This window comes from Oncorhynchus clarkii, chromosome 8 (genome assembly GCF_045791955.1).
Source record: "Oncorhynchus clarkii lewisi isolate Uvic-CL-2024 chromosome 8, UVic_Ocla_1.0, whole genome shotgun sequence".
NCBI lineage: Eukaryota > Metazoa > Chordata > Actinopteri > Salmoniformes > Salmonidae > Oncorhynchus > Oncorhynchus clarkii.
This window is the reverse complement of record NC_092154.1, coordinates 36,495,212-36,510,901: the sequence shown is the minus strand read 5'-3', so window position 1 is coordinate 36,510,901 and position 15,690 is coordinate 36,495,212. Positions and strand designations below refer to the sequence as shown.

Below are 15,690 nucleotides of genomic sequence, written 5' to 3'. Positions count from 1 at the left end.
AATGATAGTCTAGAAACTAAAGCTTTGGTTGTCTTCCTCTCAGGCTTCTATGTCTTCTCCCTGGACGACCTCAATGTCCACCACTTGAACCTCAGACTCTGAGGCCTCATCTTCACGGTCACTTTCCAACCTTGTTGAGGATGGCTTGTTGTCAGGCCCAAAAAGCCTCAAATTTGCCCAGCTGGCCATTTTCCAAACCCTTGTATTGGTCAGCCTGTTACGTGCTTTGGTGTGTGTGTTCCCAAACAAGGACCAGTTGCACTCTGAGGCGGCTGATGTTGGTGGGATTTGGAGGATGATGGAGGCAACAAAGTCCCTTCCACTAGGTGGCCGATGAGATATGTTGGCACGACTGCCATCTTACATCTCCATCCCAAAGCCCTTGTTTGGAAGTGTACTTCGCTAGACTGCCAAGAACCTTTCCCTCATCCAAACCAAGGTGGCGAGACACGGTAGTGATGACACCATAGGCCTTGTTGATCTCTGCACCAGACAGGATGCTCTTTCCATTATACTTGGGGTCCAACATGTATGTGCTTCAGGCAGAAGTCTTCACACTTTTTGATGTATTTCAAAACTGCAGTTTCCTCTGCTTGGACCAACAGTGAAGTGGGCAGAGCCGTACGGATTTATTCTCTTACATTTATCTGCAAGCAGTGTCTGAACATCAGACAGGATGGCATGGTCTCCTTCAATCCATGCAATGGCTACTGCTATAGGTTTCAGGCTGCTTACCACTCTCTCCCAAAATACATCATCCAGGAGGATCCTCTTGATAGGGCTATCCATATCAGCAGACTGATATGGCCATTTCTTGGAGAGACTCCTTCCCCTCCAGGAGACTGTCAAACATGATGACAACACCACCCCAACGGGCGTTGCTGGGCAGCTTCAATGTGGTGCTCTTATTCTTCTCACTTTGCTTGGTGAGGTAGATTGCTGCTATAACTTGATAATCCTTCACATATCTAACCATTTCCTTGGCTCTCTTGTAGAGTGTATCCATTGTTTTCAGTGCCATGATGTCCTTGAGGAGCAGATTTAATGCATGAGCAGCACAGCCAATGGGTGATGTGACGTAGGACTCCTCCACTTTAGACCAAGGAGCCTTCATGTTCGCAGCATTGTCTGTCACCAGTGCAAATACATTCTGTGGTCCAAGGTCATTGACTGCCTTCAGCTCATCGGCAATGTAGAGACCGGTGTGTCTGTTGTCTCTTGTGTCTGTGCTCTTGTAGAATACTGGTTGAGGGGTGGAGATGTTGTAGTTAATTATTCCTTGCCCACGAACATTCGACCACCCATCAGAGATGATTGCAATACAGTCTGCTTTCTCTATGATTTGCTTGACCTTCACTTGAAATCTGTTGAACTCTGCATCCAGCAAATGAGTAGATAAAGCATGTCTGGTTGGAGGGGTGTATGCTGGGAGATGAACATTCAGAAATCTCTTCCAATACACATGGCTTGTGAGCATCAGAGGTGAACCAGTTGCATACACAGCTCGAGCAAGACATTCATTGGCATTTCTCAATCGGCCAGATGATTCTGCATCTTTGTTGCATTCTTCACATATGATTTAGCACAGTATTTGCAAATGTACACAGCTTTTCCTTCTACATTAGCTGCAGTGAAACGTCTCCACACATCAGATAGTGCCCGTGGCATTTTCCTGTTAAGATTTTTTTTAAATGAGTAAAAAACAAATATATACAATTCCATGTACAGATAAATAGTTAAGCAGTTAGATTAAACAACTGCTTTGTAAGATACATATTAAACACACTTTGCTGTAGGCTACTATTTACTAGTTAACAAAGAATCATGTATGTCATATAAAATATATTCACCCCACCCAGTATTGTAATCAAAACTTACTAGACAGCTTGTAGTCCTTGGCTCAGACAGTGTAGTAGTGTTGAACTCAATAGCATCTCATTAGTGTGCAATATCTTGAGAATCAGCTGTACATGTGATGGAAGAGTGCACTGCACATGTGATGGATGAAATCACTGTACATGTGATGGAAGAGTGCACTGCACATGTGATGGATGAAATCACTGTACATGTGATGGAAGAGTGCACTGCACATGTGATGGATGAAATCACTGTACATGTGATGGAAGAGTGCACTGCACATGTGATGGAAGAGTGCACTGCACATGTGATGGATGAAATCACTGCACATGTGATGGAAGAGTGCACTGCACATGTGATGGAAGAGTGCACTGCACATGTGATGGATGAAATCACTGCACATGTGATGGAAGAGTGCACTGCACATGTGATGGATGAAATCACTGCACATGTGATGGAAGAGTGCACTGCACATGTGATGGAAAAAAATCACTGTGCATGTGATGGAAGAGTGCACTGCACATGTGATGGGAAAAAATCACTGTGCATGTGATGGAAGAGTGCACTGCACATGTGATGGAAGAGTGCACTGCACATGTGATGGAAAAAAATCACTGTGCATGCAGGGGGTTGCAATTCTATTGAATTGGGGAAAGTTTAACCAAAATATGCCACAAGACCTAGAATTGCCTTATGTGTATCCCACAAAAAAAAAGGTTCACTGTTATAAGTTAACTTTTCTGATGAATTTAAGCTAAATTCCCGGGCTTAACTTTCCATGTAAAAATTTCGGAAAAATTCAGGAAATTTACCGGAAAGTTTCCAACCCTTTTCAACCCTAGTCCCAACTAGCACAACATTCTGAGAACCATGTTTCTTAGAGGTTGGTGAGAGCGTGGTTGTCCTATGTTTATTTTGCATATAACCTTCCTGCAACTTTCTGGGAATGGTGCAGGATAGTTGCTTGGCTTTGGAAGATTCTCAGCACATTTAAGGAACTTAGCCCCCCCCCAAAAAAAAAGTATGTATTGGTATTTCATTACTTTAACAGAACGTTTCCTAAAAGTACAAACATGGTTACATTTAATTTCAATTTTGGTAATGTTCTACAAACATTCTCCAACTGGTTTGACATTAGGAATGTTCTCAAATAGTTCAGATAAAATGTTAAGAAACAATGTTCTTCTGTGGGAATTTCAGTACTTCAGCATAACATTTCCTACAGGTTTCCTCTTGGTTGTATTTAAGGTCATGTTCTCAAATTGTTCCAAGAAAATTAAGAAAACTGTCCATAAAAACAACAAGAAAACTTTAGTAATGTTGTGAATATGTTCTAAGAATGTTATCTAAAAACATACATTCCGTTCTCAGTATCAACAAAACTCTCTGTCCTCTATCTTGTTAAGTTTTCTCAGGTGTGTTGGCCGTGCCCACTAATTTACCACATTTGATCTTAATGAGTGCTTGTTTCCTTTGCCATTGGGTCTGTTTGAATAGACTGTAATGACCAGCTTTGTATGTGTGTAAAAAAAAACATGGCGTGCTAGCTTCATCCTGGTGGTGCAGTGGACTAATTCCATGGATAGGGAACAGAAGATTATAGGTTCAAATCTCACTGAGGCCTTGGCACAATAAAACATGTGTTTGCATGATAAATGCCTAAGGAAATTAATTCCCATGTGTCCTATCTGCTTGGCATTCAAAATCTTTACCCAAAATAAGCTGTCAGTGTTATTGAAAGTCTTATTGAAACATTCACTGAAAGTTTTAAAGAAGTCGTTCAAAAACCTCCATATAACCTATAATAAAACCTCCCAGGAAAACTTTCAAGGAACCAGAGTAAAAGTTTCTGGGAACCTCCCTGCAATCTAAAATGAAATATTCCCAGAACAGGCGAAGTGTTCTATTCTGTTCTTAGAATGTTAAAAAAAAACGTTCAGTTTTACCATTCAGGAAACGTATGAATTTGTTCCCACAACCAATGTGAAACCAAAAACATATGTTCCCACAACTTCCAAGGAACCAAATGTGCTAGCTGGGGTGTGTGTGGTTGTTGTAGGCTGTGAATGGTTGTTTGTGTCTGCTGGCTGTGGTGTTATTCGAGGACCATTGTTTGTCTGAAATGCTGCTTATATCTGTCTGGTGAGAGACTGGTCGTATTTTTTGTGTGTGTGCTGTTGGTTGGCAAAGCTCTACCTTTGTTCCTCTGTGGTTGTGTCTGTGTGTGTGTGTGTTTGCTCGCCTGTGTGTGTTGACCGTGTGTGTGTGTCTCCCCTCCTCAGGAGAGCTGATGATGAGCCTGTTCTGGTACTATCGACCTGAACACACACAGGGAGGCCAAGACTCCAGTATGCACTGTGAGGTGAGGACAACTCAACTATGGCTCAATCTCAGTAGTCTAAAGAGGCCTCTCCTCATCTCTTCTTTTCCTTCATCTCAGTTGTCTGAAGTGGCTTCCTCTCTTCCATCTCATCTCATTACCTTTGATTGTGTGGCGATTGATAATTGTATGTCTGTTTCTCACCATTCAGAAAGAGATTTTTGCCTCTCGGCATCAAGACGAGAACAGTGTGGCCTGCATCGAAGACAGATGCTATGTTCTCCCACTAGCACAATACTGTAGGTAAGAAACCACACACACACACACACACACACACACACACACACACACACACACACACACACACACACACACACACACACACACACTGTAGGTGAAACACTGTAGGCATTCTTTAGCGAGTAATATTACACATCACTGACATTAGAAGTGCTCTAAGGGAGAGACACCTCACTGTAGCATGGTAATATTACACATCACTGACATTAGAAGTGCTCTAAGGGAGAGACACCTCACTGTAGCATGGTAATATTACACATCACTGACATTAGAAGTGCTCTAAGGGAGAGACACCTCACTGTAGTATGGTAATATTACACATCACTGACATTAGAAGTGCTCTAAGGGAGAGACACCTCACTGTAGCATGGTAATATTACACATCACTGACATTAGAAGTGCTCTAAGGGAGAGACACCTCACTGTAGCATGGTAATATTACACATCACTGACATTAGAAGTGCTCTAAGGGAGAGACACCTCACTGTAGCATGGTAATATTACACATCACTGACATTAGAAGTGCTCTAAGGGAGAGACACCTCACTGTAGCATGGTAATATTACACATCACTGACATTAGAAGTGCTCTAAGGGAGAGACACCTCACTGTAGCATGGTAATATTACACATCACTGACATTAGAAGTGCTCTAAGGGAGAGACACCTCACTGTAGCATGGTAATATTACACATCACTGACATTAGAAGTGCTCTAAGGGAGAGAGACACCTCACTGTAGCATGGTAATATTACACATCACTGACATTAGAAGTGCTCTAAGGGAGAGACACCTCACTGTAGCATGGTAATATTACACATCACTGACATTAGAAGTGCTCTAAGGGAGAGACACCTCACTGTAGCATGGTAATATTACACATCACTGACATTAGAAGTGCTCTAAGGGAGAGACACCTCACTGTAGCATGGTAATATTACACATCACTGACATTAGAAGTGCTCTAAGGGAGAGACACCTCACTGTAGCATGGTAATATTACACATCACTGACATTAGAAGTGCTCTAAGGGAGAGACACCTCACTGTAGCATGGTAATATTACACATCACTGACATTAGAAGTGCTCTAAGGGAGAGACACCTCACTGTAGCATGGTAATATTACACATCACTGACATTAGAAGTGCTCTAAGGGAGAGACACCTCACTGTAGCATGGTAATATTACACATCACTGACATTAGAATTAAGGGAGAGACACCTCACTGTAGCATGGTAATATTACACATCACTGACATTAGAAGTGCTCTAAGACATTAGAAGTGCTCTAAGGGAGAGACACCTCACTGTAGCATGGAGAGACACCTCACTGTAGCATGGTAATATTACACATCACTGACATTAGAAGTGCTCTAAGGGAGAGACACCTCACTGTAGCATGGTAATATTACACATCACTGACATTAGAAGTGCTCTAAGGGAGAGACACCTCACTGTAGCATGGTAATATTACACATCACTGACATTAGAAGTGCTCTAAGGGAGAGACACCTCACTGTAGCATGGTAATATTACACATCACTGACATTAGAAGTGCTCTAAGGGAGAGACACCTCACTGTAGCATGGTAATATTACACATCACTGACATTAGAAGTGCTCTAAGGGAGAGACACCTCACTGTAGCATGGTAATATTACACATCACTGACATTAGAAGTGCTCTAAGGGAGAGACACCTCACTGTAGCATGGTAATATTACACATCACTGACATTAGAAGTGCTCTAAGGGAGAGACACCTCACTGTAGCATGGTCAATTGACTTGAGGTATAAAGTAAAGAAAGAAAGAGAAGAAAATGTGCATTTAAAACTCACTTTCATTTTCCATTTATAGATTTTGTGCCTTGGTGAAGCGGCGTGAAGAGGGTGCGCCCCCTGGCACTGCCAGAGTGGTCCCCTGCACCTCGGACTTCAACCCCCCTGACCACCGCCAGGTTCCTGCCAACATCAACCCTGAACTAGTGTACCTCTGCCGCCACGTCTACGACTTCCGCTACGGACGCATCCTCAAGAACCTGCAGTAGGGGGCAGCAGAGGACACGCAAACACACCCACACACACCCCTAGTGGAGCAAACACACTCCTACACATGGGGCTGAAGGATGAGAGGGGGAACCCCTGAAGTGTTTGACCCTTGACCCCTGATAGGCACTCGGGTCAGCTGGAGGGAGGCTGAAGGATCAAGTATCGGAGGGGGACCACTGATATGTGAGTGGGTACCTTAGCCCCCTTTACAACTGTAGCTAGGGAGCTGAACTTTTGGCTCCCTCAACTGGAGAACTATACCCGGCTTGGAGAAGGGAGAGGTGGATTCTTTCACAGAGATCTGTTCCTCCACATCACTTAAAGAGTTAATGGTCCTGGTTACCATGTCCAGCTATACCATGTGCATCAACACCCGTGTTGGTGACCTAACAAGAAGACGAGCTGTTATAGCAGAGTGAGACTGGGCTTATCACGTCATTGTTTTGATGTTAGAGCCTGACATAATGACAACGTTCTTCTTCATTTCTGTTTATCTCTGAGGCAGCTGTGATCGTGAGGGCACACACACACTGAGGTTTTATATCCCTGCCGTGTGTCAGAGAGTGACGTAGTGGGTGGGTGTGTGTTCAGTCTGGGCTGCAGTGAAACCACAGGTGCAGGTTCACAAAGGATCGCAGTGTTTCCCCTATATTTCCCCTGTGGTAAATCGTGGCCGCCAAGAAAGTATATAAAGTGCCAGTCAAAGGTTTGGACACACCTACTCATTCAAGGGTTTTTCTTTATTTGTACTATTTTCTACATTGTAGAATAATACTGAAGGCATCAAAACAATGAAATAGCACATGGAATCATGTAGTAACCAAAAAAGTGTTTAACAAATCAAAATATATTTTAGATTCTTCAAAGTAGCCACCCTTTGCCTTGATGACAGCTTTGCACACTCTTGGCATTCTGTCAACCAGCTTCATGAGATAGTCACCTGGAATGCATTTCAATTAACAGGTGTGCCTTGTTAAAAGTTAATTTGTGGAATTTCTTTCCTTAATGCGTTTGAGCCAATCAGTTGTGTTGTGACAAGGTAGGGGTGATATGCAAAAGATAGCCCTATTTGGTAAAAGACCAAGTCAATATTATGGCAAGAACAGCTCAAATAAGCAAAGAGAAATGACAATCCATCATTACTTTAAGACATGAAGGTCAGTCGATCTGGAAAACTTCAAGAACTTTGAAAGACCTTCATGGTCGAATTTCTGCAAAGAAACCACTACTCAAGGACGCAGAGTATGTGAACAGAGGATCTCCTTATGTGTGGTTCCCTCCTCCCAAGCATGGAGGAGGTGTGATTAAAAATGATTTAATCAATTTTAGAATAAGGCTGTAAAGTAACAAAATTTGGAAAAAGGGAAGGGGCCTGAATACTTTCTGAATGCACTGTATTAGGGATGCACCGTTATGACATTTTTGCCCGATTCCAATAACCATAATATTTTCCTTGCCAAAAAAACGATACCGATATTTAACATTTTAGCGGCCTTTTAAGTATTCTAGTACAGTTAAATAGTTGAAACACACACACACAAGTTTTTGTTGGCATTTACGTACAGTGTCTTGCAAAACTATTCATCCCCCCTAGGAGTTTTTCCTATTTTGTTGCATTACAACCTGTAATTTAAATAGATTTTTATTTGGATTTCATGTAATGGACATACATAAAATAGTCCAAATTGGTGAAATGAAACTTCTTTCAAAAAATAAAGAATGTAAAAGTGGTACATGCATATGTTTTCACCCTCTTTGCTATGAAGCCACTAAATAAGATCTGGTGCGACCAATTACCTTCAGAAGTCACATAATTAGTTAAATAAAATCCACCTGTGTGCAATCTAAGTGTCACATGATCTGTCACATGATCTCAATATATATATACACCTGTTCTGAAAGACCACTAAGCAAGGGGCACCACCGAGCAAGCGGCACCGTGAAGACCAAGGAGCTCTGCAAACAGGTCAGGAACAAAGTTGTGGAGAAGTACAGACCAGGGTTTTGGATATAAAAAACTGAAACTTTGAACATCCCACGGAGCACCATTAAATCCCTTATTAAAAAATGTAAAGAATATGGCACCACAACAAACCTGCCAAGAGAGGGCCGCCCACCAAAACTCACAGACCAGGCAAGGGGGGCATTAATCAGAGAGGCAACAAAGAGACCAAAGATAACCCTGAAGGAGCTGCAAAGCTGCACAGCAGAGATTGTAGTATCTGTCCATAGGACCACTTCAAGCCGTACACTCCACAGAGCTGGGGTTTATGGAAGAGTGGCCAGAAAAAAAGCCATTGCTTAAAGAAAAACATAAGCAAACATGTTTGGTGTTCACCAAATGGCGTGTGGGAGACTCCCCAAACATATGGAAGAAGGTACTCTGGTCAGATGAGACTAATATTGAGCTTTTTGCCCATAAAGGAAAATGTCTGGCGCAAACCCAACACCTCTCATCACCCTGAGAACACCATCCCCACAGTGAAGCATGGTGGTAGCAGCATCATGCTGTGGGGATGTTTTTCATCGGCAGGGACTGGGAAACTGGTCAGAATTGAAGGAATGATGGATGGCGCTAAATACAGGGAAATTCTTGAGGGAAACCTGTTTCAGGCTTCCAGAGATTTGAGACTGGGATGGAGATTCACCTTCCAGCAGGACAATGGCCCTAAGCATACTGCTAAAGCAACACTTGAGTGGTTTAAGGGAAAACATTTAAATGTCTTGGAATGACCTAGTCAAAGCCCAGACCTCAATCCAATTGAGAATCTGTGGTATGTCTTAAAGATTGCTGTACACCAGCAGGAACCCATCCTACTTGAAGGAGCTGGAGCAGTTTTGCCTTGAAGAATGTGCAAAAATCCCAGTGGCTAGATGTGCCAAGCTTATAGAGACGTACCCCAAAATACTTGCAGCTGTAACTTCAGAAAGGGGGGGGTGAATAGTTATGTACACTAAAGTTTTCTGTTTTTTTGCCTTATTTCTGGTTTGTTTCACAACATCTTCAAAGTGGTAGGCATGTTGTGTAAATCAAATGATACAAACCTCCCAAAAATCTATTTTAATTCCAGGTTGTAAGAAAACAAACTAGGAAAAGTGTGAAGGGGGTGAATACTTTCGCAAGGCACTGTATGTCCCCACTACCAGTAAAACATAATCAAAACCTAGTTATTTCACTTACTTGCTGTGCTGTTTCATTGTTCATTTGTTCAGTCTTGACCAGGATTTCATCATACATGTCAAGCAGTGAAGTTTTTAGCTCTGTCTGTCCGTGGCCTCTCGTCCTCGGTGCGACTGTCACTGTGTCTGTTTCCATCTTGTCCAGCTGTGTCTGTAACATTTCACGTAAACAGTTTCTTGTCTGCAACAAAGTAGTGGCGACACAGTAAAGAGGCTCAGAGAGAATGCCTGTTAAAGAAGTAGTGGTCCTTGTACCTAGCATTGAGCATGGTGGCGACACAGTAAAGAGGCTCAGAGAGAATGCCTGTTAAAGAAGTAGTGGTCCTTGTACCTAGCTTTGAGCATGGTGGAGACACAGTAAAGAGGCTCAGAGAGAATGCCTGTTAAAGAAGTAGTGGTCCTTGTACCTAGCATTGAGCATGGTGGAGACACAGTAAAGAGGCTCAGAGAGAATGCCTGTTAAAGAAGTAGTGGTCCTTGTACCTAGCATTGAGCATGGTGGAGACACAGTAAAGAGGCTCAGAGAGAATGCCTGTTAAAGAAGTAGTGGTCCTTGTACCTAACATCGAGCATGGTGGCGACACAGTAAAGAGGCTCAGAGAGAATGCCTGTTAAAGAAGTAGTGGTCCTTGTACCTAGCATTGAGCATGGTGGAGACACAGTAAAGAGGCTCAGAGAGAATGCCTGTTAAAGAAGTAGTGGTCCTTGTACCTAGCATCGAGCATGGTGGAGACACAGTAAAGAGGCTCAGAGAGAATGCCTGTTAAAGAAGTAGTGGTCCTTGTACCCTAGCATCGAGCATGGTGGAGACACAGTAAAGAGGCTCAGAGAGAATGCCACCGAATCACTTGTTCACAGCCTTTTGTAGAGTACTTTCGCAAGTTTTTACCCCACGGTCTGTCGGCAGTTTTGTTGAGCAGGTGTTTCAATGCCATGACAGAGGGTATCACATCTTCTGCAAGCACAGTTGAAGAGCTTATTTCTCGAGTCAGTTGTTCGAATGGAGCTAGGAGTGTGTTCATGTTTCCAAGTTTCAAACATTTTCTCAAATGCCATTGAAATGGCAGCACCGGTATGAGAACCAGCATATTCTTCAGCATACAATACGGCTTTCCTCAGTACGAAATCCTCATCAACCCACTGTGCTGTCAGACTTAGCATGCTCATGGGGCTGACATCGCTGGTCCAAATTTTAGTCGTGAAGCTAATAGCAGTGATGCCCATAGCAAGTAGCTCAGGGATGTGCGTTTCAAAAATACTGTGTAACTCCGGTAGGGCAACACAGTGCATTCTTGGTAGTGTGTACTGGGGCTCGAGGTGCTCGATCAGTTGGCGAAAGCCAACATCATCCACAACAGTGAACGGTTGATTGTCAAGGGCAATGAATTCCATTATCTTGGTGTTAATGGGTTTCACCTTGGAGTTGCCTTGCTGAAATGTTCTTACTCTTTCAAATGACTACTCGACTTGAACTTGTTTAGTTGTTGGAAGTGTGCACTTAGTATTTTTCTGCTTTTGTTCTGTGTAGAGCTGTATTTTTCGTGGCGTCATTACGTCATCTTCCTATGTTATAATGGTATGCACGTCATCTTCCTATGTTATAATGGTATGCACGTCATCTTCCTATGTTATAATGGTATGCACATCATATTCCTATGTTATAATGGTATGCACATCATCTTCCTATGTTATAATGGTATGCACGTCATCTTCCTATGTTAAAATGGTATGCACGTCAGCTTTGACATCGGTTTTGCACTTCAGCAATAAACTAGACATCGAGCCGATGTTGGCATTTTTAGCTAATATCATCCGATTCCGATATGCTTACCGATATATTGTGCATCCCTACACTGTGCATATATATATATATACACACACACACACACACACACAAACTACCGTTCAAAAGTTTGGGATCACTTAGAAATGTCCTTGTTTTTTTAAAGAAAAGCACATTTTTTGTCCATTTAAAATAACATCAAATTGATCAGAAATACAGTGTAGACATTGTTCATGTTGTAAATGGCTATTGTAGCTGGAAAGAGCTGATTTTTTAATGGAATATCTACATAGGCGTACAGAGGCCCATTATCAGCAACCATCACTCTGTTCCAATGGCATGTGTTAGCTAATCTAAGTGTATCATTTTAAAAGGCTAGTTGATCATTAGAAAACCCTTTTGCAATTATGTTAGCACAGCTGAAAACTGAATATAATAGAAAGAGGAGTGGGAGGCCCCGGTGCACAACTTAGCAAGAGGACAAGTACATTAGGGTGTCTAGTTTGAGAAACAGACGCCTCACAAGTCCTCAACTGGAAGCTTCATTAAATAGTACCCACAAAACACCAGTCTCAATGTCAACAGTGAAGAGGCGACTCTGGGATGCTGGCCTTCTAGGCAAAGTTGCAAAGAAAAAGCCATATCTCAGACTGCCCAATAAAAATAAAATATTAAGATGGGCAAAAGAACGCTGGACAGAGGAACTCTGTCTAGAAGTCCAGCATCCCGAAGTTTTCAGCTATGTGAGAACCCCTTCAAGACTGTTGAAAAAGCATTCCAGGTGAAGCTGGTTGAGAGAATACCAAGAGTGTGCAAAGCTGCCATCAAGGCATACAGTGCATTCGGAAAGTATTCAGGCCTCTTCCCTTTTGCCACATTTTGTTCAGTTACAGCCTTATTCTAAAATGGATTAAATAAATACAAATCCTCATCAATCTACACACAATACCCCATAATGACAAAGTGAAAACAGGTTTTTAGACATTTTTGCTCATTTAAAACCATCAAAAAAAGAAATACCTGATTTACATAAGCTCAGGTGAATCCTTTATCCATTGATCATCCCTGAGATGTTTCTACAACTTGGAGTCCACCTGTGGTAAATTCAATTGATGGGACATGATTTGGAAAGGCACACACCTGTCTATATAAGGTCCCACAGTTGACATTGCATGTCAGAGCAAAATCCAAACCATGAGGTCGAAAGACTTGTCCGTAGAGCTCCGAGACAGGATTGTATCGAGGCACAGAGGGTAGCAAAACATTTCAGAATTTCTTCCTAGAGCTGGTCGTGTGTGTCCAAATTTTTGACTGGCACTGTAAATATAAAAATTGGGATGGTAAAACGTTTTCTGTGTAAACCGTAAACGACTAAAACTAGATCAAAAGTATGTAGAATAGATAATGGAGCCATATATATATATATATATATACATTTTATTAAACTAACAACCAACCGAATAAAATATAGACAGTCAGGGAAAATTTAAAAAATGTCATGGTGCCCCATTGATTTTGTTATAATGTTTAAGTCACTCAGATAGCATAAGACAGGGGTCAGCTATAGGCTCTGCATATTTTAAAGTTTTTGATCAAAAAGGACTTCAAAATCACCAGGAATTCAGCAAAAAAGTACTTTAATTTAGTAAATATTTTCCCTAGTATTCCCACCAATAAAAAGAGACGTCTCAATGTAATCAAGGCCAATTTGCAGTGTACAAATTGTACAGTGTACAAATTATTATAAATATATTCCGGCTCCCCGACCATCTGCTTGGACAAAAATGTCCCGTTGCAAAGTCTAGTTGCCTACCCCTGGCTTAAGAACACAGGAAACACTACTTTACTAGCTTTAAAACTGTAACATTTTCTCTCGGCCGCATGCCAAAATCTGTAGAATTGCAGGAAATGTGTTTTTAAAAAAGCATTTATGCAGCCAAAGAGGAAGGGCTCTAAAATGTTTGGTCGGAATCCACACCATTGGACACGCCTACTACCAAGCCAGCCCCCCCCCCGCCCCCCACGCTAAGGGAAACACTGAAGTGGAATACTCACCATTCTCTCTCTTGCTTTGTGAGAACAGAACACAACACACTAACCTTCTCAAATCATTCCCTGTTTCCCATGTAGTGCACTACTTAGTAGAGAACTGTATAGGGCTTTGGTCAAAGACCGTGCACTATATGGAGAATAGGGTCATTTGAGATCCCCCCTACCTCTCCGGCTCTGCATTGGTCTATCAAAAGGAGGATTGTTGAGGATGTCAGTGCCCACCTCTCTGGAGTGTTCAAAAGGGTGACATTTTCCAAAATGTTAAAATGGAATTCTAAGGTATTGCAGACACCATTGCTTATTATACATCTTAACTTTCTGTAATACTGTGCCCTCCTGAACGCCACTATTGTTCCCCATAACTTGCCTTGTGACTTGAAGGTAGGGCTTAAGGCAGCTCGTCTCACCCCATAGAAATTGGATGAGTAGAATGGACAAAGTCAAAATCCACAGACAAAATCCACATGGATTTCACCTGGCCCAGCCAATATGTGCGACAAAACACAACTTGCCATTGTTGTTTGTGTAGAACACTGAAAATTCTCATGGATTCCAAGTGATAAGCATCAATTCATTCAACATCCATTCAACATCCCAACATGGGACATCCAATATGGCCGCTGATCCACATGTAGTGGAATGTTTTTTCCATTCTACTCATTCTAATTCTATTCCCTGTCCTTTTCCACCCTTCGAAGCTCTGCCCTCTCCAAGATAAACCAAAGGATGTTAAAGCAGGGCACCACCCACCACCCCTTTCCTCCTCCTCCTAGTCTTCTCCTCCCTCCTCTCGTCTCCTTCCCTCCCTTGTTAGATTGCACTAATCCATTCCTTAATTAGAACGTCTATCTATGATTGTGTTCTGATTTATGTTCAGCTACAAATATATTATAACGGGAGACAATACTGTGTATTATTACTGTCTGTGTGCTTGGTAGAGAATGGAAACTAAGGCTGTGTCATGGCAACTTTATCAATGCATAACTACTTCATGTGTTTTACAATTAGAGACATCCGCCAGCATACTATCTATGTGTCACTTCAGGGGTGGACTACCTTACTCTTAGCGAGCTACTGTGTATGCAGGCTTTCGCTCCAGCCCTGCTCTAACAGCTGATTAGTAGAATCCTGCATTCCCAGTAGCTTTCCAGGAGGACGGTTGGCCCTGGTCTATATGTTACCTGTCATATCAATCTAATGAAATAATGTGTACGCTGATAAATCATTCCTGTAGATCGTGGGACCACAATGGGAATATTGGTATTTATCCACACTGTCCAGGTGGTTCAGGTATGAGTTGGCATATTGGTGTAACTCGCTGTGTGGAATGATGTAATGTGATGTCTCAGAGGTTTTGGGTTGGAATCTCTGACAAATTGTCTTTTTGATACACGTTATTGAGATGTTGTTTTTTTACGTTTTTTTTTTTTTTACCACAATCATTCAACATTGCCTTGTAACCTTCTGCAGAAGTGTCTGTCTGTCACGTTTAGTCTTAGACAAACGGCAGTGTCTGACTGAGTTGGTACTTTTTAATAGGAAAGAGCACCTTGGATTGCTTTCTGTTCTATTGCTGTCCTAATCTGCAAAGTTTTGAATAATACCCAAAAGCCATCTTAAACTTTCTCCATTCTAACAGTATGAATCATACCCCAAAATAGCGACTAAACAAAGCTTGTATATGAAAAATCATATATAAAGTTTAAATTGAAAAAAGATCAATAGGCATTTTCTTCCTATTGGTGAAAAAAAAAAAAAAGTTATATATATTCTCCTACTTTACAATTTCTCCTTATCGAAAATATTTTATGTCATTTTCTTAAAATGGCATATGCAATATATTTTTCAGAGGGACTATTTTTGACAAATGTATGTGTAAATCGCGGAAGGAGAATTTTTTTTATTTATTTTAGATTAGTTTTGGATTTGAATCACAAGTCGGAAGTTGAAATTTGACCAAAAACCAGTAAGAACAGAAATAAGAACAAAAATGGGAAGGGTTAGGTTACGTTTTGATTCATTTCTGAATATAAGTGTTGGAACAAGATATCTGAGAGAGATTCGTTACACGTTATTTTACAGTCCAGTATTTACCTGGTATTTACTTTGAATTTGCATGGTAGAATAGTAGTTAGTTACCTAATAATTACAT

General features: G+C 41.6%; 1 protein-coding gene across 1 annotated transcript in view; it reads left to right on the top strand.

The window, feature by feature from the left end:
* LOC139415353 (bromo adjacent homology domain-containing 1 protein-like) overlaps nucleotides 1-10,074 on the top strand; it is a 32,579-nt gene extending 22,505 nt beyond the window's left edge. Inside the window, exons 5-7 of the mRNA XM_071163431.1 lie at nucleotides 4,140-4,219; nucleotides 4,389-4,480; nucleotides 6,333-10,074. Of these exons, the coding sequence (XP_071019532.1) occupies nucleotides 4,140-4,219; nucleotides 4,389-4,480; nucleotides 6,333-6,522 (362 nt within the window). The 3' untranslated portion in view covers nucleotides 6,523-10,074. The remainder of the gene's footprint in view (nucleotides 1-4,139; nucleotides 4,220-4,388; nucleotides 4,481-6,332) is intronic.
* Nucleotides 10,075-15,690: the final 5,616 nt, after the last annotated feature.